This window comes from Dromaius novaehollandiae, chromosome 19, assembly GCF_036370855.1.
Source record: "Dromaius novaehollandiae isolate bDroNov1 chromosome 19, bDroNov1.hap1, whole genome shotgun sequence".
NCBI lineage: Eukaryota > Metazoa > Chordata > Aves > Casuariiformes > Dromaiidae > Dromaius > Dromaius novaehollandiae.
The window spans coordinates 5847734-5869846 of record NC_088116.1 but is presented as its reverse complement, the minus strand read 5'-3'; the positions used below and the strand labels follow the sequence as shown (position 1 = coordinate 5869846).

General features: G+C 51.5%; 2 protein-coding genes across 5 annotated transcripts in view; one reads left to right on the top strand and one right to left on the bottom strand.

Moving 5' to 3' along the window:
• Nucleotides 1-1204: 1204 nt before the first annotated feature.
• CRYBA1 (crystallin beta A1) lies at nucleotides 1205-6303 on the top strand. Its single transcript, XM_026117354.2, has 6 exons — nucleotides 1205-1401; nucleotides 1844-1908; nucleotides 2884-3002; nucleotides 4745-4886; nucleotides 5650-5792; nucleotides 5978-6303. The coding sequence occupies exons 1-6, from the start codon at nucleotides 1371-1373 to the stop codon at nucleotides 6123-6125; spliced, it is 648 nt and encodes a 215-aa protein (XP_025973139.1). The 5' UTR covers nucleotides 1205-1370; the 3' UTR covers nucleotides 6126-6303.
• Nucleotides 6304-6835: 532 nt separating this feature from the next.
• NUFIP2 (nuclear FMR1 interacting protein 2) overlaps nucleotides 6836-22113 on the bottom strand; it is a 46447-nt gene continuing 31169 nt past the window's right edge. For 2 of the 4 annotated variants that reach the window (XM_064523241.1, XM_064523238.1), the window contains 2 exons: nucleotides 16848-16880; nucleotides 6836-16067 (listed from right to left, as the gene is read on the bottom strand). In XM_064523241.1, coding sequence (XP_064379311.1) covers nucleotides 16015-16067; nucleotides 16848-16880 — 86 coding nt within the window. In that variant the 3' untranslated portion in view covers nucleotides 6836-16014. The remainder of the gene's footprint in view (nucleotides 16068-16847; nucleotides 16881-22113) is intronic. The other 2 variants (XM_064523239.1, XM_064523240.1) reach the window with 2 other exon arrangements.

The following is a 22113-nucleotide window of genomic DNA, read 5'->3' as shown; positions in this document are numbered from 1 at the left end:
GAGGGAAAGCAGGTGGTTCCTGCTTCTTCCTCTCCCCTGACCCCGCGTTCGCCGGGACGCGGCAAGGGAATCAGCCGGCCTGCCCCGCACATTGCCACAGACCGCGGTGCTGGTCCACGTGGCGCCCGGCGCTGCCCCAACGCCGTTACCGAGGGCTCCGAGCAGCCGGCCGCGGGGGAGGCGCGTGCCTGCCTCCGCACGCTGCCCACATGCCCCGGGAGCACCACCGGGCCGGGGCGGCGTTCCCGGACGGAAAACACCCCCACAGCACCACAGCCACCCGCGGTTTCGGGGAGCCCCGGGCCCCCGCGGCGGCGCCCTCCACGCGGGGGTCCATGTCAGGACAAGCGCCAGGCCCAGGCGAGGCGGCCGGTGCTGACGGGGCTCTTTGTTTTGTGCCGGCCGCTCGGCAGGGAGGAACAAAAGGGGCAGTCAGACGCCGGGCGGCCGCTTTGTGCTCCGGGCAGCCAAGCGCTGAGGCAGCAGCCCCCGCCGCCACCGCCACCGCTCGCCTCGTGACCCCCCCAACTGGCAGCGCCCTGCCGCCACCTGCCCGCTCCCGGCTGCCCCCGCGCGCCCACCATGGCGCTGGGCCCACCCCAGCGCCGGGGCCTAGCGCTAGGCCCGGCCGGGGTGGGGGTGGAAAACGGGACCTGGTTGCTATGACAACCATGCAGCAGGCGGGGGGGGGCTGGTTGCCATGGTTACCATGCGGCCTAATGCAGCCTAAGGCCTAGGGGCACGTGGTTGCCATGGCTACCATGCAGCCTAATGCAGCCTAAGGCCTAGGGGCACATGGTTGCCATGGTTACCATGCGGCCTAATGCAGCCTAAGGCCTAGGGGCACGTGGTTGCCATGGCTACCCTGCGGCCCAAGGCCTGCGGGGCCTGTTCCCCTGCCATGGCAGTGCCACACAGGCTGGGGGAGCGGGCGCCACACCGAGGGGCAGCCGGGGGGCGGCACGAGGCGCGAGGAGGCCGCGGCGGCCCGCGGGGGAGTGGGATAGCGGCAGCGCCCCGGCGGGTGCTTGCTGCAAAGGGTGCTGCGCCCCGCGGCGTGCCAGCCCCACTGCACGCGTCCCATGACAGCGCGGTGCCGCCGCCCCGGAAAGTGCCAGAGCAGTGAAACCGTTGAGTCATTCGCGCCCAAGATTATCCGTGCAAACAGCCGTACCGATATTTTTATTATCAATTTTTTTTTTTTTTTCAAGAATGTGGCTCGGACCGTGGGGCCGCGCAGCTGAAATCTCTGGGGATCAGGGGAACAATGGGAGCGAAAGCATTGTGCTGACGGCTCCGCAAACGCCGGCGCGGGGGCCCGGCCCGCGCGGTGCTATAAAAGCGGAGCCGCTGAAGTAGGCAAACATTACATGGACGAAGCAGCAGTACAGCCTGAGCTAGGTGAGTCCTGGCGACGAGCTCTCACTTCTCCCCTCCGTTTCATCCCTTCCTGCTCCTTCGGCCCTGGCCTGGCGGGCAACAAAATACCTGCGGGGATGGACGCCGCGGCAGTCCCTCGCGGAGGGCGGCATGGTGGTGGGGAGCTGCTCCAACCCCCTGCGGTCGGGCTCTGCCACTGCTCTCCCGACCCCGCTGTCCCTGGTGTGGAAGTGTCCCAAAACAGCCCCCTGTGCCGGCAAGCTGCCCCCCCGCACCCCACCTTGTTTCTTCCCCCATTACACACGCTCTGCCCCCAAAGTGGGTGCCGCGGCAGTGGGGCAGAGCTGTCCTGCCACCCCGCGCTGGCGCAGCCATCCCCGGGACTGGGGGGGTGCGGGGATGCCCTGCCAAGGAGCCGGCTCGGCTTCGCCACACGAGCTGTTGCTTTTCCTTCCTCTTCCAGACACCTTTCCAGCAGCAAAGATGGCTCAGACAAACCCTCTGCCCGTCCCCATGGGCCCCTGGAAGGTACGTCCTCACGCCCCCCACTCCCGCGGTGCTGCGAGAGCCGGAGGGGAAGCTTTGGGGCAGGGAGGGGGCGAACGCAGCCCTCCCGGGCCGGGAAAGCTGCGCGGCCGGGAGAGAAGGGAGCAAGTCACCCGGATCCCCTGCCCTGGGAACTTGCCTCCCGCCTGCTCAGACACCCCCAGGGTATTTTGTAACCCCCTCTGCAGCACCCGCCCCGGCCTGGCCGTGCTCCTGCTCCTACCGGCTGTGCCGCGTCAGGCGGTCGCAACAGCCTCAGAAAGCCGCACGCTCTTCTTTCCCATCCCGGTTAGCAAGTGAATTCGGCAGGGTGGGCATGGGCCGGCCAGGCACGAGGGCACCCAGCGGGGCCGTGGGCATGGCGGAGAGCAGCTCCGACAGAGCCCGGGCTGGCAGCAGCCCCGGGGACACGGCCACCTCACAGAGGGGACCGAGAGCGAGAAGAGAAGCCCGCACGCCAGCGGGGCAAATTCCCGCCGAATCCTGGCGCTGTCGCCGGAGAGGACAGCAGCAGTCGCAGTCCCGGGGAGTTCCCCCGTCCCTTTCCCCGGTTAATCCTCTTTGCCCTAGAGCGTTCGGAGCAGAGGCCGGGAGAACCGCCAGCCACCGCTCTGCCACCCGCCCGGTCCAGAACGGCTGCGCTCCTCTCTCCGGACGGCACCGCTGCCCCGGGAACTGATCTCCGCAGGGGTGAGCAGGAGAGCGGAGCAGGGGCCGGCGTGCAGCTTCCTCGACACCCAGGCAGGGTACCGCAGGCCCAGAAGCGCAGGGAAGTGCGCAGGCGTGCAGGGAAGTGCACAGGCGTGCAGGGCTGCGATCCAGCCCGGAGGGGTGCCCAGTGCAGCCTCCACTGGCTCTTCCCCGGACGGAGCGTGACCCTCCGTCTTGAAGAGGTGCCGAATTGCCCGGGGCCGCTGCTGAGCGGTTCCCAACTTGGCAGCTCGTTCTCCGTTCCAGATCACTGTGTACGACCAAGAAAACTTCCAGGGCAAGAGGATGGAGTTCACTTCAGCCTGTCCAAACATCATGGAGTGCAGCTTCGACAACATCCGCTCCCTGAAAGTGGAATGTGGCGCGTGAGTACCCGGCCGGCGGCGGCAGCGATGCTTTCCCAGGCGGGCCGACGACGGGCAGGTCTCGGGCTGGTGGGGGCGAGGGGCTCCTAAGCACGGAGCAGGGGTGGCTGTCCTCGCTGCGCAGAGCTGGAGCCAGCTGCGGGGAGCCAAGCACGTGAATGCCACCCTGCGAGGGCAGAGCAGGCAGCCCTGGGCAGCAGGAACATGGGCGCTAGAGACGCAGGGCCGGAGGACGGCAGCATTGCCATTGGCATCGTCCAAAACTGCCTCCTGCAGCCTGCGAGCATCCAGGCTTGGAGCTCCTCGGTGCCCAGCGTGGATGCTGCCCAGGGATGCAGTGAAGGTCAGGGCTCTGAGGGTGGCTCTTGGCCACTCGGCTCAGCCTGTTCCCCATCCACCTGTGTGACCCCATGAAGCACCATGGCTAAGAACTGCCTTTTTTGCCCCAGGGCCCACCCCTGACCTGCTCCTTGCTCTCCCTGCTCTTCCTGCTGCACCGTGCAACTCCCCAGGGCAAGATTAGAGCTTTCCCGCAGCCTGCACGGGGCTGCGACCAGAGTCTAAGCCCGGTCCTGGGCCCCCGTGGCCACTTAGGGGTATGGAGCAGAGCTGAGGCTCTCCCTGCGTGCAGGAATCTTCCCCGTAACAGGCAAGGCAGCTCCTGAGCTGCTCCGAGATGCTGCGTGTAAGGAGCTGTCCCCACGGCAAGCATCCTGCTGGGACTGGGGAAGCAGACAAGATAGATTTGCACTGCTATATTTAGGATTTGTAATGCTAATGGGATTACAGCAGCATGCGTGCTCACGCCGTAATCAGCTCACTGCTCCAGTTGACATGTTCCTAATCAGGCTGTTCACCTTGTGTAGTGGGAGGCCCAGGCCGGGACACAGGAACGGGGCTGAGTTTCCTCCGGTGCCGAGGCCCTCCAAACCTCCCGCTCTCCCCAGCGAGGCCGTGCCCCTCAGCATGGCGCGCACCCCGTAAGCAGGAGGACTGTGGGCTGTGCAGATGTCTGCCATCCTCCTTCGGCCTCCCCTGCCCCACCCTGCTGCATGTGCCCTGCTCCAGCTGCCACTGGCTGTCCTGTGCCCAGGCCATGTAAGGGGACATGTCAAGGAAAGACTTGCCACCCCGCGGGGTGCCCAGCCTGGGCAGCACTGGGAGCACTGGGACTTGCAAGCTGTGGTGTCCTGTAGGGCAGAGGCATCCCTCTCCTTGTTCGCTTTCAGCAGACAGGGACCCAAAAGGTGAAGGGCAACAGCTCCCTTCCCTGCCCAGAGCCAGCTTCGTTCTGCCTGGTTTGGGCATGAGGAATTCAGGTCTGGCCAGCTGTGCCAGGATGTAAATGGGGGACAAGTAAGAAATAAGGAGGGAAGGAAACCTGAGCAGCCAGGGATCCTGACATGACGTGGAGCCGTGCAGGCAACCACAGAGCTCCATCGGGAGAAAGCGAACAGCCAAGGTTTGCAGCTTGGGCCCTTCGAGGGGGGACCCGGGTCCCCCGCCGCAGCTGGGGGATGCTTGCTTTGCCACGCCATGCGCTTCCCACATAACACACGGCTGTTACACACTCCGCGGATGCTGTGCCCACATCCCGCACCGCTCCCTTTCCTCCCTGGGCACCAGGGCCTGCAGGCGGAGGCCGGATCCCGACGTCTTCCTTGCAGCTACATCTGTGCCTCGGTGCCGGCCCTGAGCAGGAGGCACAGGAAGCCCTGGCACCCCTTGCTCTGTTTTTGCAGCTGGGTTGGTTACGAGCACACTGGCTTCTGCGGGCAGCAGTTCACCCTGGAGAGGGGCGAGTACCCCCGCTGGGACGCCTGGAGCGGCAGCAACGCCTACCACATCGAGCGCCTGATGTCCTTCCGCCCCATCTGCTCCGCTGTGAGTGCCCCGGCTCCGAGGGGCAGCCTTGCTCCCGGGCTTGCTGCAGCGCCTTCCCCAGCCCGCGCAGCGCCGTGGGCGCGGGCAGCTCGGGAGTTGTCCCCAGGTTTCCGCGCTGCGGCAGCCTGTGTTGCCCCAGTGCAGGCCCAGGCAGGGGGTTGGAGGAGGCGTCTGGCCGCACGGCGGGTTGTGCCCTCGCATCTCTGATACCGGGGGGCGTAAAGCATCCCATCGGGCTAAGGGAGCGCCACGAGGAAGGGCAAACGCAGCTAGCCCAGAGGCTTTCCCAGTGGCACAGGCTGCTTGGGGTGGGCTCATTTCTTCCCCCTGTGCTCTGCAGGATTTGCTGCAGCTTTACCTTTCTCTGAGACTTTTAAAGGCACTTCTGGGCCAGTTATACATGACTGGAGCTCAGAGCCCAGGGACAGCAATCCTGAAATGGTAACTAGAGCATAGCTGTCGCGCAGACCTCCCAGGACAACCCCCTCCCTGTCTTGCCCGGCCTCCCAGCCTGGATGCACACACTAGTACCACTCCACGCTGAGAGATGCAGAGCCCTGGCCCAGCAGCACCCTGCTGAGCACCTCCACACGACATCTGGGATTTGGCAAAACCAGCCATAAAGGCCTGAAAGCCTCCCTTCCTCACAGCTGCAGGAAACCCCCAGGAAACCCCCCAAAAAACACTGTAAGGAAGAAAACCCCACCTCCAGACCTGGGGATGGAGTACTGCCTCGCTCTCACACTCTACTCTTCTGCCCCAGAATCACAAGGAATCCAAGATCACCATCTTTGAGAAAGACAACTTCATCGGCCGCCAGTGGGAGCTGACTGACGACTACCCCTCGCTGCAGGCCATGGGCTGGGCCAACAACGAAGTGGGCTCCATGAAGATCCAGTGTGGCGCGTAAGTGACAGGCAAAAGGCCACAAGTGTAAATGCATCTGGGCTTAGCAACAGGCACTGGTTTGGAAAAGGGCACATGGGAAAAACCTGGCACAAAGTGCTGCTGCCAGAGCAGGGAACATCACACAACCCTCTTGCTCGCCCCTTGTTCCCGCTACGGCCACCTGACAGCTCTGTCTCTTCCAGCTGGGTTTGCTACCAGTATCCTGGGTACCGTGGCTACCAGTACATCCTGGAGGCCGACCACCACGGAGGAGATTACAAGCACTGGAGAGAGTGGGGTTCGCACGCCCAGACCTGCCAGATCCAATCCATCAGGCGCATCCAGCAGTAGCCACCTGCACGCCTGGCTCCCCACTTCCGAGTACATCTTTGCAAGGTTTCTGAAGCTCACCGGCTCCCTTTTGGTGCTAATACTCCCCTCCTGAAATAACAACCCCTTTCTTGTACTGCAACTGCTTATGGAACAACACTCCTAAATGGTACCAACTGCCACAATTGCCAATAAATGTGACTGAAGGAAAAAGATGACAGAGCTTGGTGTTCGTTTGCTCTTGCAGTTTTGGAATTGAGGAGCACAGGGAGCTCAGGGGAAGTCACAAAGCCTCACACCACTACCGGGGGCTCAGTCCCCCTCTTCCTTGCCTAGATTAAGCAGGACTAAAGTCCAGTGGAGCTTTCACCAGGGCAAGTTCAAGCCACAGCTATCCCATGCACAAATGCAGCAATGCCCATATTGAGCAGCAAAACGGTTATTCGCTGCAGATCTGCAGCTGCGCCAGCTCCTTTCACCCCTGCCCTCCCTTTCCCTCCCTCAGGGTAAAGGGCGTTTTGCTACGCACCCACCCTTCCCACTGCGAGGGCGAGCCATGCCCATCACTGGACGCTCACGTAGATGCAGCCACATACACGGCATTTCTAGTGTGCTCTCGGGTTAATGCCAGCAGGTCTGAGGGACTGAAAGGGAAGGCACCGTCCTGCAGCATCCCTGGGAGCAAAGGGATGCTCTGTAAGAGCGCAAAAGAAAGTCACACTGACACCCACAAACTTTAAAATCTTTATTCAACAATTTACATCACTTATTGTCTGTCTTAACGTATTCGATCTACACAAATTTTTTTTTCCTGATAAAATAATAAAATTTGGATAAATTTTGAAGACCTGTTGGTGCAGAATAAACGAAATTCAGGTAAATTTTTAAACATTTAGTGTGAAGTATGACATCATCAGTAAAGATACATCATGCCATTACAGCTCATGGACATTACCTATCCTTACAATCTGCGACATCATCATCATCATCCATCCCCAGTGCAACGGCCTGCACTAGACACAGCGACAGCAGGTATTACACTAGCTCTTCTAGCCACCCTCTCGCAATCAGAAAAACGCCTACGTTTTCAGCCGGGTACACAGAGTGTATTAACCTATTCAGAAATATCGGGCAGGGGAGGAGAAAACCGCAAGCTACCTTGACCGTTTTTGTGTGGTAGCGCACTACGACACCGACGACAAAGAGGGGCTGCCCCTCTCGGAAAGGAAGAGGTAATTCAGCTCCTGAGCAGGTAGAGCACAACCCCTTGCTGTGATTTCGACACACCAGGAAACTGAACGGAAATGAGAACTTTTGACGGAGGCAGGAGGGGAGGCTGCGACCCCCGCGAGGGCCGGCCTTCGCCCCGCTCCTGCGGGTCTTCCTCGAGAGACCCCCCGAGCCCAGCTTTGAGTCTACGCGCGCGGCTGTGCTCCCAACCGCTGTTAACACTGCAATAGTCAGGGGAGGGCAAGAGAGGGGCACCTGCTCCCCAAGTAAACAAGTTGAGGACCTCCAGAGGCATCCGAGCCACTGAAGGTGTGTAAGTACACGTGTGATGGTAGATAGAAAAGCAGCCCTGTTCTGTATGAAAAAAAGCTGTAAAGTTAGTACAAATCTCTGCCATGGCAAAGGGAACACAAGGAGAAAGCTGCCAGGGGTACTTCTCCCATCGCAAAATCCAGACTCTTCTGCACAAAGGCTCTGGGCTAAGCAACAAGTTTTCAAAGCTGGTATTTGCAAACCAATGCACATAACTCATGAAAACAAAACCAAAATAAAGCCCTTGCCCTGGAGACCAGAGGGAGCCCCCCCTCCGCTCCAGCGGGCCGTGAACGACACCCTGCGCACATACACCCGCCGCAGGGACAACGCGAGCGCCTGTCCCTCTAGCCTCACAGTGCTCACACAAACTGGTCGGGTTTCTCTTCGGTTGTTGTGCCGTCAGCAGCCTCAAGCCCGCACCATCAGCCTGCAAACAGGCCAACGTCGCCGGCTGGTCCCCCCCTGCTCAGAGCCGCTCGGCGGGGACGGGAGAGCAGGAACACGCGGCGCAGCGCTCCCCCCCCTCAACCCCCCCTGCGCCCCCTCCCCAGCCCGGGGATGCCGACGGGCACCGCCACGGCCGCGCTCCTAACCGGGGGGAAAAGGGCGCTCGTTCGGCCAGCAGCATGAAGCGTGTCTGAAACACAAGCCAGCACACCCCTCTCCCTCCAATTCAATTAGTAAAGTAAGCTCTTTAAAATAAAAAAATAATATATATATTTATATAGATATACAGAGAGAAATACAGAGAAAGCAAAGGAGAGAGAGGCTACTAAAAATCAAGAAGCGCCAGTTTTCTGCTACAGCTGTCAGCAAAGAACTGTCACCTTACATCATACCCTCCGAGATGGTAAAGATAATGCAGGCAATGACAGCACGGGAATGCAAAGGAGGGCAGATAAGTCACTTCTGGTAATGAGACACAAATTAAACTTTCAAAACATGTGCATAGCTTTATTCATCTGCTTCAAACTAACCTTTTCACGGAGCTTCAGCGAAACCCGAGTGTGCAAAATGCATTTCTAAAAAATAATGCAAGCAAGCTTTCACATTTACAGTGGCAGAAGTACAGAAAGACTAACAGAAATCACACATTAGGGCAAGTGAGCTGAGAGACACAGCGAGAGAGAGAGAGAGATGAAGAAACAAGAATTGCACAGTTTCATATTCTGAGTCACTGACTGCAAACATAAGCATTTCTATTTTGTTAACTTTAAGCAAGGCATGTTTACTTTTCTTTTTCCTTTGCGAAAAAAAAGAAAAAAAAGGAAAAGCCACAGTAACAAGAACCACAACCTGGAAGGGAATAAATCCCCAGGATAATGGAATTCCCAGCCTCTGCAGAGAACTAATTCCAGAGTAAAGCCGTTTCCAGACCTTCACTTGTTTCGTAGGCAAAGCATTGCAATGCTTATTTTTGTCTGCAGGAGAACAGCAAAGCAGATTCTCTTTCTCTCATCCCCACTCCCCTCAAAAATCGCAGAAAATGGGTCGTGTTAAGAAAGGAAAGGTGCCGTCCCGTAGGACATTTTCCCCATACTGTAAGACAGCCACTATCCAGAGTCTCATTTCAACAGCAGGTTTGATGGGTCACCAAGACGCTAATCAATCCTGGGCTGCAGATGGGGCATGGTCGTGACGCTCGGCGAGGGAGGAGCCTGGCTATCTAATACAAAGCCCTGCAGCAGCTCACAAACTACTTCTACAAGTTTTGTTTAAGCACACATGCAAGGCACATTTATTTATATGTACACACACACACGCATGTGTGTTAACAAGCAAACGCTGGTCAAAAAATGATGCTGAATAAACTAATTAAATAGGCAGAGAATTCTGGACTATATTTATATACTATTTTCCAGGCAGCTGTAATCCCAAAGCATTTTTCCTACACAACTTTAGACCTCCCTTACTCTTTCCTCACTTTACAAAAGATATATATATATATATATATTTTAAAGGATCTTCTATAAATAAAACATCAAGTAAATTCCCTTTATTTTCTCCAGTAAACCCTTACTCCACGGTATGTAAACTCACCCCTGCGACCACGGGTGACCACGCGCTGCCAGGCTCTCCCGCGGGAGCGGGACCACCGGAGGCGGTCTCGGTGCGACCTCCGGAGCCGCGAGGTCCTGCGTCGGCCCTAGCCCGCGGCAGCACCGTGCAGGGAGACCCTCCTCCGCCGCTCGCCTGGCTCTGCGACTCCCTGCGCTATCCTGGGCCTGGCAGAGGGACCGGCCTCGCTGCGACAGCGGGACGTTCTGCTGGGGAGAAAGCGAACCTCCGATACCCACTGCTCCCCCGGCACCCCGCGGGCAGCGTGCAAGTTAGCCTGCTCCTAGCTTTGGGAACAGAGGTACAGCTGGGTAGGAAGGTCATGCCACTTTTAATACTGCTGGTTAATCCCTGCCATAAACTTCACATTGAAATAAAGCATTAAAAGGATATATATATTTCTTTTTTCCTCAGGGATGAGCAATTTCCTTCCAAAGATGTACTCGGATAGAAAACAGAATGTTAGAACCGGAGACAAGACGATAGTTCATCGAGATCCTTTCGACCTTACAAGCACTCAGTCATCTTTCCCGCGCCAGTCATCAAGGAAGGAGAAGTTGAGAACCTCGGGGATCTGCACTACCCTTCCAATAGCAGCTAGAGAAAAGGAAGGAGAGAAAAAAAATGCACAGTGTTCTTTCAAGTTAAGAGCTCTCCTTTGCTTGCGTTTGCATAGAAATTCTCGTAGGTCAGCACCAAAGTCAGGTACACCCCTCTCTCCCACCCCGCGCACACCGCACGCTTCGCTTCCCAGGCTACCCGCAGAGCTAGTGGCTGTGTTACAGGAGGGTCCAACCATCCTCAGAGGAACTATATGGTCATGTAAAAAAAAGTGCATCACACATTCTTGATTTTCAGGGTTACTTATAGCAGCAGCAGCATTAATCCAAGACATGAACAGTTGTAGATTCATTCTTAAATGCAGCAACACTTAATGAAATGTCTTCAAGGAAGGTCATAAGAGGGTCCTTCTCAAAAGGATAAAATGAAAATTAGACTATTTAATATAGACAAAAAGGAGATAAAACAAAATTAAAGACGCATAATCTTATTTACATTAAAAAAACATTCTTGTTAAAATATCTTTACAACACCTAAGCAAAAAAATATGTATTTTAAGAATAAAGCAGAAACTCCTAAAGCAGTATCCATTTTTGGAACCCTTATTTAGCACCTGAGGAAAGACCGTATGGAAAGCAGACAGGTTTTTTTGTGTTTTTTTTTTTTTATAAGAAAACTGTAAGTTGTATTTTTCCTACACGTTCATATGTTCGCAGTACACAAATTTTCATACCACAGAAAGAAATGAACTATTTTTTTTTTTCTTGTTAAAGATACTCTACTCATTAATAAGGCTGTAGAAAAGGGATACTGCTATCTTACAAAATGGCTTTAGAGCTCTGGACACGTTATATGAAGCTTTCTGGTTAACAGTCAAGGTAAACACAGATCAGCATCCCCTGGTGAAAGGACGGGTATGACTTTTGTTCCTGTAACGGGATTAAGAGCAAACCAAGCCTCGCAGCCGCGCTTCTGAGGAGCTCGTAGAGCCCGAGCCCGGGGCCGCCGCGGAGCAGCCCGGCATCGCCTCGGACACCCGCTGCTCCCGGCGCCACCCTGCTCGGTTCTGCCGCTCGTGAGCATCTCGAGCGGGACGCGAGGAAGCCAGCCTTACCCTGTGGTGTACTGCGTATTGTGCAAATTTCTAAAGCTCGGTAATCTCTGGAAGGCAGCACGTCTGGCAGAGGGGACAACGATCCCGCGCTCCTCTGCATCAGTCCAGATTTGTGGTTCTCAACAGTTTGCGCTCTTATTTATTTTTTCTCGTGCAAAGGCAGCAACACACCTCACCCGCACCATGGCCAAAGCCAGACTAACTCCCTGCTCCGGCCACTCCTCCGGGCTCCGAGCTGCCAGCCCCAGCCGCCTCCTGCACCTGTGTGAAGTTTTGTAGCAGCTTTAAACCGTGTTTAGCCTCGTTCTTGCCCCTCCTGACCTCTATCATCTCCCTTGTAAACAGCCTCTGCAAGGAAAACAAATCACTACATACGTAGGAAAAAAAATCTTCTAGCGACAAGACTCCTGAAAGCATCGGACACCATAGCAATTTACTGAAAATGCTGAATCAGAGCAAAAACTGAACACACGGGAAAGCTATCAGCCACACACAAGCAGCCCTGCAGGAAGCCTGCCACCGCCATCGCTCCACGACGTCCCTGACACCGACGTCGGCCGCGTCCGGGAAGGATGCTCTTGTGCTAAGGTAGTGCTTCCTAAAGGCAAAAAGCACTAATGCCAAGCGAAACCTGGAGGACAACTTCCATCTCTCGTTTTTCAAGGAAGAACAGTTTTCCTTTTGATTTAGACAGCCAGTTCTCCCTGCTCCCTACTGCCAGGCATCGAATAGCTGGCGTATTTCCAATCTAATAAAAATAGCTTTTTCCACGTTTAAAAGCAGCTCGCAGCAGCTGGGAAAGGCAAACAACGGGATTTAGGGTTCAAAGAGGGCTAGCGACAGAAACCGCACCCGCAAGCTATCGGCATCGTCAGAGAGACAAGAGCTTCCCCAAACCACGAGCAGGTTTCACAGATGATCGAGGTGGGCTTCCAACAACACCACTGCCAAACCCGAGCCCGAGAGCCGCGGCGTCCCCGGGGCTGCCGGTGCCCAGAGCCGCGCTTACACAAGACCTTTCATGCCAGACACCTGCGGGAGAAAGACTAAGCTGTAATCCAAAAGAAGGAAGAAAAAAGATATGCAAGGACACCCGCGCATGCACATACCCCCCTGCCTCACGCGGGAAGAGCCACCCAAATAAATACAGACCCGGCAAAGGGAACACAGGGGACGAGGACCTACGACAGGGACAGAAAGGTGAAAGAAGCCTTAACCTGAATCAGTATCTTCATAGCTATTAAAAAAATAGGTCATGATTTCACCCTTAGTGCCACTTTCCAATAGCACACATAGTTAAGGGCTTTTTTTCTGTTTGTTTTAAACTCGCTCAGTGTAATGAAAGCAATGGCACAAATAAATACACGCTGCTTCTCGTGGCGCTGCCGGGGCCGGGGCGCGGGCAGAGCCGGTGGGGAGGCGGCTGCGCCCCTTCCCGGGCTGTATTTGGTTTATGCTACAGTACTAATACTCCGAGTCAAACAAAACGCCGACGACACGAAAAGGAAAAGAAAAAGGAGACTTATCAGTTACACTTTAGCATTATTTAAATGTGCTAAATTAGTCACAGCTCAATTTCAGTTTTTTTTTCTTTTTATAAGTTTACACAAAAATAATCAGAAAACAGATTAAATCTTAAGATATTTTTAATAAGTGCTCAGTAAAGAATTGTGTGAGGACGTGGGGGGGCCTGCAGGGAAGGGGCCGTGACACGGGGACACGCCGGGAGCCCGCTGCCGTCCTGCCCGGCCCCGGGCGAGGGGGGCTCCGAGCGTTCCCCAAGGGCCGGGGGCCGATCCTGCACCGGGGCGCTGGGGGAGGCAGACGGACTGGGAGGAGGTTGGGAAGCGCAGCAGAGCAGCCGCGGGCAGCGCTTGGGCCTCGGCACCAGTGGGACGAGGCCACAGGGACCAGCGTGGGAAAAGCCAAGCAACCCCTTACCGGACCCGCGTTTCTTTTCTTTCGCTCTTTAGCGGATAAACTGGGCTAGGCCAGGATGAGCGTCCTCAGAAACTCAGCAAGATGCAGACATTTCTGCACGCGAAGGGTCCGACTCAGCGGCAGTTATTGCTGTTCGGCTTCGGCACCGCGCCGGCCCCGAACGCGGGCTCTGGGGCCGGGGCGCCAGGACAGTTCAATCCCACGTAAGCAAAACAGGTTTCGTTTTTGTGGTTTTTTTAATGCAACCCAGCCCTTAAGGCGACAAGTGACTACACAAGGCAAACAAATACATAGCCGAGCCTTAAAGCCAGTAAAACAAACTGGAAACCTTGCTATTAGCCTTCGACTTTGTTTTTCCTTTTCCAAAATAAAAAAACCACTTCTTCCGCTTTAAGCTTTTCAGTCCCGTTGTCCAGTTTGTTCAACACTTTAAAACTCAAGAACGCCTCAGCTCCCTTTCACGGGGGGGCTGGAGGCAATTCCAACTTTTGGCAAGCAGTTGGGAGACTCGAAAGAAGTAAAAATAGGAACAGAGGAGGACTAGGTGTAGGACACATCTGTAAACATGTTATACATTTGAAAGTTACACACACCCGTCAAGGTGATACAGTTTATAGGTGAAACAGAACTATTTGCAACTGGCCAACCACAAATTTCTGAACCTGGACTGATACAATAAATTATTACTATATATATACAGATGTATATATACATATATAAATGTATTTTTTATATATATATATATACACACACACACACTATATATATATAGTACTTCATACATAAAGTGGAGTAGGCAATCCATAGCGAAACTTTTAAAACTAAGCATTGCAGAAAGCTAGCAATCTTATAAAAAGGTACAGAATTAAGTTTCTTTGTCCCACCATGAACTCGAGAGCTTCATTCAGGAACAAACTTACTAAAAGAATAAAAACAATTAAAAAATGCATGCTACATACTCCTAATTAACAAAAGAGTGGATACATAAGCGTAAGGGGTAGGCAAAAGTTTTGGGCTCATCTGCTTCCTGTAATGCCCCATTGGATCCAGTCTAATTTCGGGGTGAACCAGCTGCTGCTGACCTCGATGCCCAGACACACGCTAACCTGTATTCAGCCACAAACACCCACGGACGCTTTTGAGCCCTGGGTACTTAAACAGGCCAGAAAACCCATTTTTGTTTCAGTCAAGATTCATTGCTCGGTCTTGCATTGGACCCCTGGAACTCTGCACCTTTTTTAAAGCAAAACAAACCAAACTATCCAACACCAATATGACTTTGACGCACAAGCCGCGGTGGGACAGAATGGGTTACGCAGCCGGAGCCTGCGCTCTTGTCAGTCTTCTCTACCATTGCTGGAAAGCTTTCCTTTTGTTCTGACTTTTTTAAATTATTATTTTCATTCCTAGAGTCCCCCATTTTGCTCTTATAATAAAATATATTTTTATTAAGAGATAATTAGAAGCAGAGCCCAGAAATACACAGACTGCGTGAAAATATAAAAGAGCATTTCCAATGGGCACGTGTGGGAAACCCCAGCCATCAGTTTTCTATGGACAAGTCGAACAGGATTCAAATTCCCATTTTTCTTTTTTTTTTTCTTTTTTTTTTCAATTTTTTAAGAGAAAAAAATATAATTCAAGAAGGGTGAAAGTTAGCAGAACTCAAATTCTCTTCAGTTTTTCAATGAAAATGGGAAAAAAAATCCAGGATATTTAGTGTTAGCAGACAGAGCAAATATGAAACACCTACAGTTGAAAGCGGGAAGTTTTTTTTTTTTTTTTTTTTTGCTCCCAGTAATACAATGGCATTAAGCAGTGGGAACAGTGTTTTTTTCTTTTTTTTTCTTTTTTTTCCATATTAGATGCCTAAACCAATTGCTTATTTTTGCATGTTGTCTTTTAAAATGAAAGAGCTCTTCAGTTGTAAAAGTCCAACGTGTAACTGGAGCCATGTCAACTGTGTGACTTCACCGTGCATCCTAGAACTGCAGTATTACAATCTTTCCCCCAGAAGAATGATGCTTTAAGATAATTTTCCCAGCATATGATCGGCTGCTTTACTCCTGGCAAAACATGCGGATTATAATTCTCTGGAAAAAAAACAAACACAAAAAAACACCTCTGCAAACTTCAAGGCGTTTCTCCAGCATTCAACGTAAAACAAAACAGGAAAAAAAAACAAAGAGGGGAGGTGGAAGGGAAAGGGGAGATGAAGGATGGTGAATCATCCTGATTTCCCTATGATTAGTGTATCACTACAGTCACAGAACAAGAAACAGAAACCTTGTCAAGTGGAAATGCCTCTCCAGTGGGTCGCTGTTGCCCATGTAGACGACAGCAGGAACTTTAGAACTGGGCTTGTAAATTGAGTCTGTATTCGTTAATCACTTGCATTCACTCTTTAAACAAAAAAACAAAACTGAAAAAAAAATCTATTCAGTACCGGAGATTAAATAATCACGTGTGTAGTCTCGTTGAAATAAATTTTCAGATTCCTTAAGAAGTCTAATTACTTTCAGTCGCCATTTTTAAATAACTATATATATATTTGTATATATTATCCTGTGATTCTAGTTATGGTTCCTCTGCTGCACTGAAGATTTAGAAGGAGCATAAAAGCCTTTTGTCCCCCATGAACAGCACAAATGCTGCCGAAAGGTTATAAGAGGCAGTCTTGTCTTGCTACCTTCATTGATCCGGGCGATCCATGGCTTCATCGTAAGTGATTATCCTTTTGGGATCTGGAAAGAAAGCAAAAACCTAAGTTTTCAACAAGCTACTTTCCGAACCTGTGGCTGAAGATATTCACAACAGATCTGCAAGATGCTCAGCTAGTTGTCAACAAACTTTTCCCTTTTTCCCCTTGTCAGTAAGGAGCCACAACTGCAAAGGCAGTTTCCCCTCTGCTCTGACATGTCACTGACCGACTTCCTCCCCACGAAGGAGCCGTGCAGCGTCCCCGGGCTCCCAGCAGCGCTGCCTCCAGCACACGTATGCGAGAGCCCTAGCTGACTCTGTACAGAGCAGTGCTTGCTCCCCGTGCTGGATCTGTGCGATAACACTGCAAAAAGCACAAGTCTCCACTCAGCACTCTCCCTACAACCTATATGACACGTTTACAGATGAAATCTGGAGATATATCAGAATTTAAAACTTATTCTTGGGTGCGACACCCAATACCAGAAACATAAAACAATTATTGTATCTAAATACACCTATGGAGCACTAATTACATCTAATTTGACATCCTGTTTGCATTTCTCTCTTTTAGGCATTTTGCTTCCCTCTAAAACCTCCAGCATCACATTAAAGCTCACTGTCCTGATTTTCAGAGATCCAGAGGACAGATAAACCCAAATTGAGTCCCAGGGAAATACAAACGGCTAGCACTGAAGAACCAGACTCGATCATCTCTGGACTCTGACATTATTCAACATTCAGCTCTTGATACCTACAGCCCAGTCCCAAGGGACAGAGCAGGGCAGAGCGACTGGGTGTCTTTTTTCCCCAAATATCCTTACCTTGCTTCTGCAAATTCCAAACTGATTCCATTTCTGTGGAGGTAAAAGGAAAAGACTGCAGTTAGAGACAACTCCAAACATGCTTCCATTTTCAGAGCACGGCAGCATACTACTAGAGTCAGGCTACGGTTTTCAGACAAAGCCAATTTCATTCAGCACCGCAGTGCAACCCAAATGAAGCTGACAGGATTGCATGAATTTGACTTGAATGATCCAGCGATAAGAGGCAAAGAGACAGCTATAACGTGGTCCAGAAAGTCAGATGACCAAACTGAGCATTAGAAATGTCGCTGCCGTTCTCTATTCTTACAAATCCCTATCTAGCTTCAGGGCTCACTCCAATGCTGCTTTGCAAGCGGGCATTGCAGCCTCAACAAGTAGCCTGAAAAGAAGATTTGTACAAGTTGATACTTTGCATGCGTGAAATTAAAACTGCCGGACAAAGCGAGTTTCTCATGGTTCGCAGCGTGTATCTGCTGAAGCACACCGTGCAATGACTACTGCACTAAGATCACTGCACAGCTACTGCCAACTTATCATCAGGGAACGAGGTGCAATGCTCCAGGCAGACACCTGGCTGCCTGCTCCACTTGCGACTCTTCCCCAAATCATCTCCAAGACACATTTATGGTGTAAAAACAAACAGCCTCCCTCCCCAGCTCCCACTGAAAGAGCACATGCTTTTGTTTACTTAAGAAATAACATAGTATTTTAACATCCTCTTCATTCACATTAATATGAGAAACAACAGAAGGCTATTTCCTTTAAAATATCCAAAACCTAAGTTGCAACACATCTTTACAGATCCATTCAAAATAAATAAATTCAACCACTATCAAGTTGCTATTGTACAAGCTAGAATATTTATAAAGATGCTAACCGTCTCTTAATCTTGGGGACAGAGTACAAAGTTATGGGAAAAGAGCAGTTAGTAGGAGCACGAGCTGCAAGAATGATCTTTATAGTCTCCCTTGTGCCAGAAAGGAGGCAGACAGGACCTTGGTGGGGCCAGGAACAGAGAACGGCCGTAGATTATTAAGCAACATGAATGTGTGCGACAAAGAACAAAAGAAAGCAGCAAGTAAATGAACTGGCATGGGAAAGGAGGAAGGAAAGAGCCCCTACAAAGCTCACGGCCTCAGCACGACGCATGCCAGGCATCACCTCCATCAACTGCTCGCATGTTCGTGTCCCTTCTCCAACCCTTTACCTGCGTTTTTGCCTGCTACAATCTCAAGCTCCCTGGGGCAGGGAATTGCCCACAAATAAGCATTACCAGTCCTCTCTGTACATTGCAGCTTTTTGTAAGAGACCTTGTAAAATTTTGTCGGGGCCTCTTATTTTTGTGTCGTGATAATACCGTGAACACTTTGCACTTTCATTGAGGAACCCTAAGTGCTTTGGGAATAGTAATGAGGCATCTCGACACCCCTAGAGACGGAAGCAACTTGACAAGAGACTACTTCCCCCTTGTCACCGAAATACAGATTCCTCAGAAGTAAAATGAACCAGCTACAAAAATCACTTTCACTAGAACCAGTTTTCCATTCACAATGACGTTAGAAGTACCATTTCCTAATGGCTAAAGAACATCACCTATTTTAACAGCCTTCCCAAAGGCAGGGGACAGGAGACAACTCAAAGCCATCCTTGTAACGCTCAGCAACAAGCTGTTGATTCCTTCACATCAGAACAATATTAGAGCAGCAAATATACAACACAGAGGTTGAAGCACTGCCCACTATCACATCTCAAAGCAAAAGGACCGACGTTTGTTCATTTTACTTCCATTTGCTCCTAGCTTCAACAGAAAGAGACAGTGAAATACTATTAAAAAAAAACAAAGTTATGAAAATTCTGTAATCTAACTAAAACAAAAAACTTTTTAACTTAGGAAAGGTAGGAGAGAGAGTGGTGTAAAGTGCCCTGCAAATCCTAAATAACTTGACACATTGGCTAGCAGATGCTCAGGCCAACAAATCTACAAGAACAGATGCCACTGGCAAACTGATTGCTGTACTGACTATTCCTGAATAGTGCCTATCACCAAAAGACCAAATGCAAGGTCCTCCCTCTGGCTGGTCACCAGTATTTAAGAGAGAGAGTACACGCTAAGCACATTTAGCGAATGGAACAACTTCATTGAGGAAAAATCATTTTCTCAGTCTAACTGCAACACAAACCTAGGGAAACAAGTTTTTCCATCAATCTTAAGACTGAATTTTATCATTTATTCTGCTTTACCTAGTAAGAAATTCGTGAGGTTTCCTCGTGCTTCTGGATTGGGTAACAGGCTGTGGTCACCTACAACTGTCTGGAGGGGCTACAACAAGGGCCGTGGGTATTTTAACAGCAGTTAGGCAGACTCCAGCGACAGGTCTTGCAGACTGGCAGTGCTGCAAAGCCACCACTGCACAGAATTTCTGCTCCAACAACAGGACAGCAGCACAGGGATGTGGGTGGAGAAAAAAGGCACATCGCGTGAGCTGCAGCAAGCCTGTTGCTCTCGGAACTCTTCAGCTAGCTTTGCTCTCGGGGAGACTCTCCACACCTCCTCTGTAATCCTCTAGACCTGCCTCTGTGAGAATCTCCAGTCTCTGACCATGCAAGAGGCCCCAAACCTAGTTTTAACCGTCTTTCCTTGGGCCCAAGGAGCTCCTTTCTCAAGCCAGCTCTCCCTGGATAAAGCTTCCAAAAAGACCATTGAAGTTGAAGAGAGAATTTAAGCAAGGACTCTAACATCACTAATCCAGTGCATGAGAAAAGAGGCATCTCACCACAGGTCTGAGTCCACCTTCCTCTCAGATGCAGACCTAGAACGTAGCATTACCACTTTCCAAAACAGAAGAATGCCAATACCTGAAAAGACAGACAAGGGCCCTCATTCCCAAAACGCGGCCAGGGAAACGATGCACTTTCTCCTCAGCAGACTCTAACCTAGCTGGAGAAAGTACCGTCAACAAATCCTTTCACAATCTAGCTTCTAAGTTACCCTGCTCCGAGCAGGCGACTGACTAGACAATCTCCAACCCCTTCCGTCCTCACTTATTCCAAGATTTTGTGACTAGGGAGGCTCTCCCACCGCACGGCTCTCTGCAGCCCTCCAGCTCAATGATCTCCAAGGAAGGGCTTTGCTCCAGCAGGCGTAGGAACAGCCAAAGGCTAAAGTTCCCGTCGGCTTCCAGGTGCCTGGAAAAAGACAACTCCTGCAACATCCACCTAACAGGCTCCAGGTAAAGGAACCACTTTTTCTTGGGAATATCACTGGAACAGAGGGTCCACGGTGAAAGGCTTTGATGTGAGGAACAGACTAACACACACATTCTGGTGAACTGCAGCGAGATTGCTCATAGGTCAATAAACTTTACGGGGGGACTGGTGCATAACCTTGGAGGGGAAAAGTCTGCATGCAGTAATTTGTTATGACAGGCACTTTTATATAAAAATTTCCCTTGCTAGAAAGGCTGCCCCTGCAAACAACAGTCCCTGCAGTGTGCCGTGGTGTTAGTTCTTTATTCTTTTAAATCTAATACATAAACCGACAATCCTCCTCAAAGTGAATGGCTAAAGAAATGAAGAGGAACCATCCTCATTTGATTTCTCTGTCTATCTGCAGGACAGAATAATTAAGTTTGGGGATTGCCTAGAAAACAAAACAGAGATTAAAAATTAAATACTGTGGAGACTCATCATTCTACTGCTGGACAGTGGTTCCTGACAACTGGAAAAAACAGAGACTAAAGGAAGAATTAAATCAGCTTTTGCCCCACAGCCCAGGCCCCACAGAACCAGAAGCGACAGACTGAGATCTACACTCCTTCCACCAAGAGAGATGGAAAACCGAGGCATTTTTTTTCCCTCCTGATGTAAAGGACAAAAATTGCTGAATTCACAGCTCTGCTATTTCTTCTGACCCAGTTCACCATTGCAGTGAACGCCACTCCTGGCTGGCCCACGCTGCCTTGCTCTATTTTCCACGCTGCTCTTCTGCTTCTTCATGCGAACAGAGATGCTGGCGCAATTGAGAAGCTGAGAAGGAACAAAGCAGCAGCGCTGGCAGAAACTTAGGGGCAAGAAAGAACAGGAAAACAACTGCAGTTTTCTCTCTCCTCCACCTATGTGGTCTTTGCTACTGCGCAATAGAACTAGGAGACCTCATTTATTCTCCCTTTAGCTGGGGACAAGCACACTACAGAGCTTTCCATCACAAGATGCACCACATAGAGCCCGCTGTAAAGCACAGACACCTTCGGCCTGGAAGACTGCAACTGCCTGAGCACAATGAAATTCTGCAAAGCACGACAATTCCAGTATGAAATGCTTCATCCAACCGTATTTAAAAGGAGTACTAAAGCAACGAGAAGACACCGATTTCAACAGAAATACAGCTGAAATGCATCCAGCCTCCTCTTTTGAAGAAGAGCACCAAAAATCTGCAAGGACCCGTTTCACCTCAGAGATGAGGTCTGCAGCAATGCCACATGGAGGCAGAGGTTCACTTCTGCCCTAGAGCGAAGTGAAGTCCCCAGGTTAGGGCATCGATCCTTCCTCTTCCTTCCAGTCTCCCATATAAAGCTAACGGTCCTGTCTCCAGCCAAACAGTAGGCCCACCGATGCCTAACTAAATCATATCTACCTTGCTAAATCAGATACGTCACCAGCAAGCGTTTCAAAGCGCTGTCGCAGACACTGAGAGCGCGTGCTGTCAGTGGAGACAGCCACATCGAAGGACTGTGGTATATGGTCAAGCAGATCAGATAATCATGGTGGCCTCTGTCCTTAAAAAAAGGCAGGCATGGAGCAGAGGCATACACGAAACCAATGGGCAAAGCATCAGAGAGGAGCACAAGCGGGCAGTACCAGCCTCGCCAGCCTGCCCAGCACCCAGACATCTGGGGAAACAGCAAGGTGGGTGCACGCGAATAAGCACGGCTTCCCTGCCAGGAGCTCATTGCACCCTACAGCCACCCAGGCTCGGGCTCCAGCACAGCCTTACCAGCAGTGCGCGACACTTCAGACATTTCGGATCCAATCCTCACCTTCTCCACCCATCCATCCTTTCACAAGAGAAGCCATGAAGCAATTGTGTTTTTTAACACCCTTCACAGTCACTGGACAAGACGTGTACAGGAAAGCTGAGGTTTGCAGAGACACAGCTATTAAGTCAACAGCCAGAGCCATTCCCCTAGCCTATTTACAAACCAGGGGTGAGGATCCGCGTAAACTGATCACAGCTACGGACGCAAACAGCGCAAGTGAGAATGCA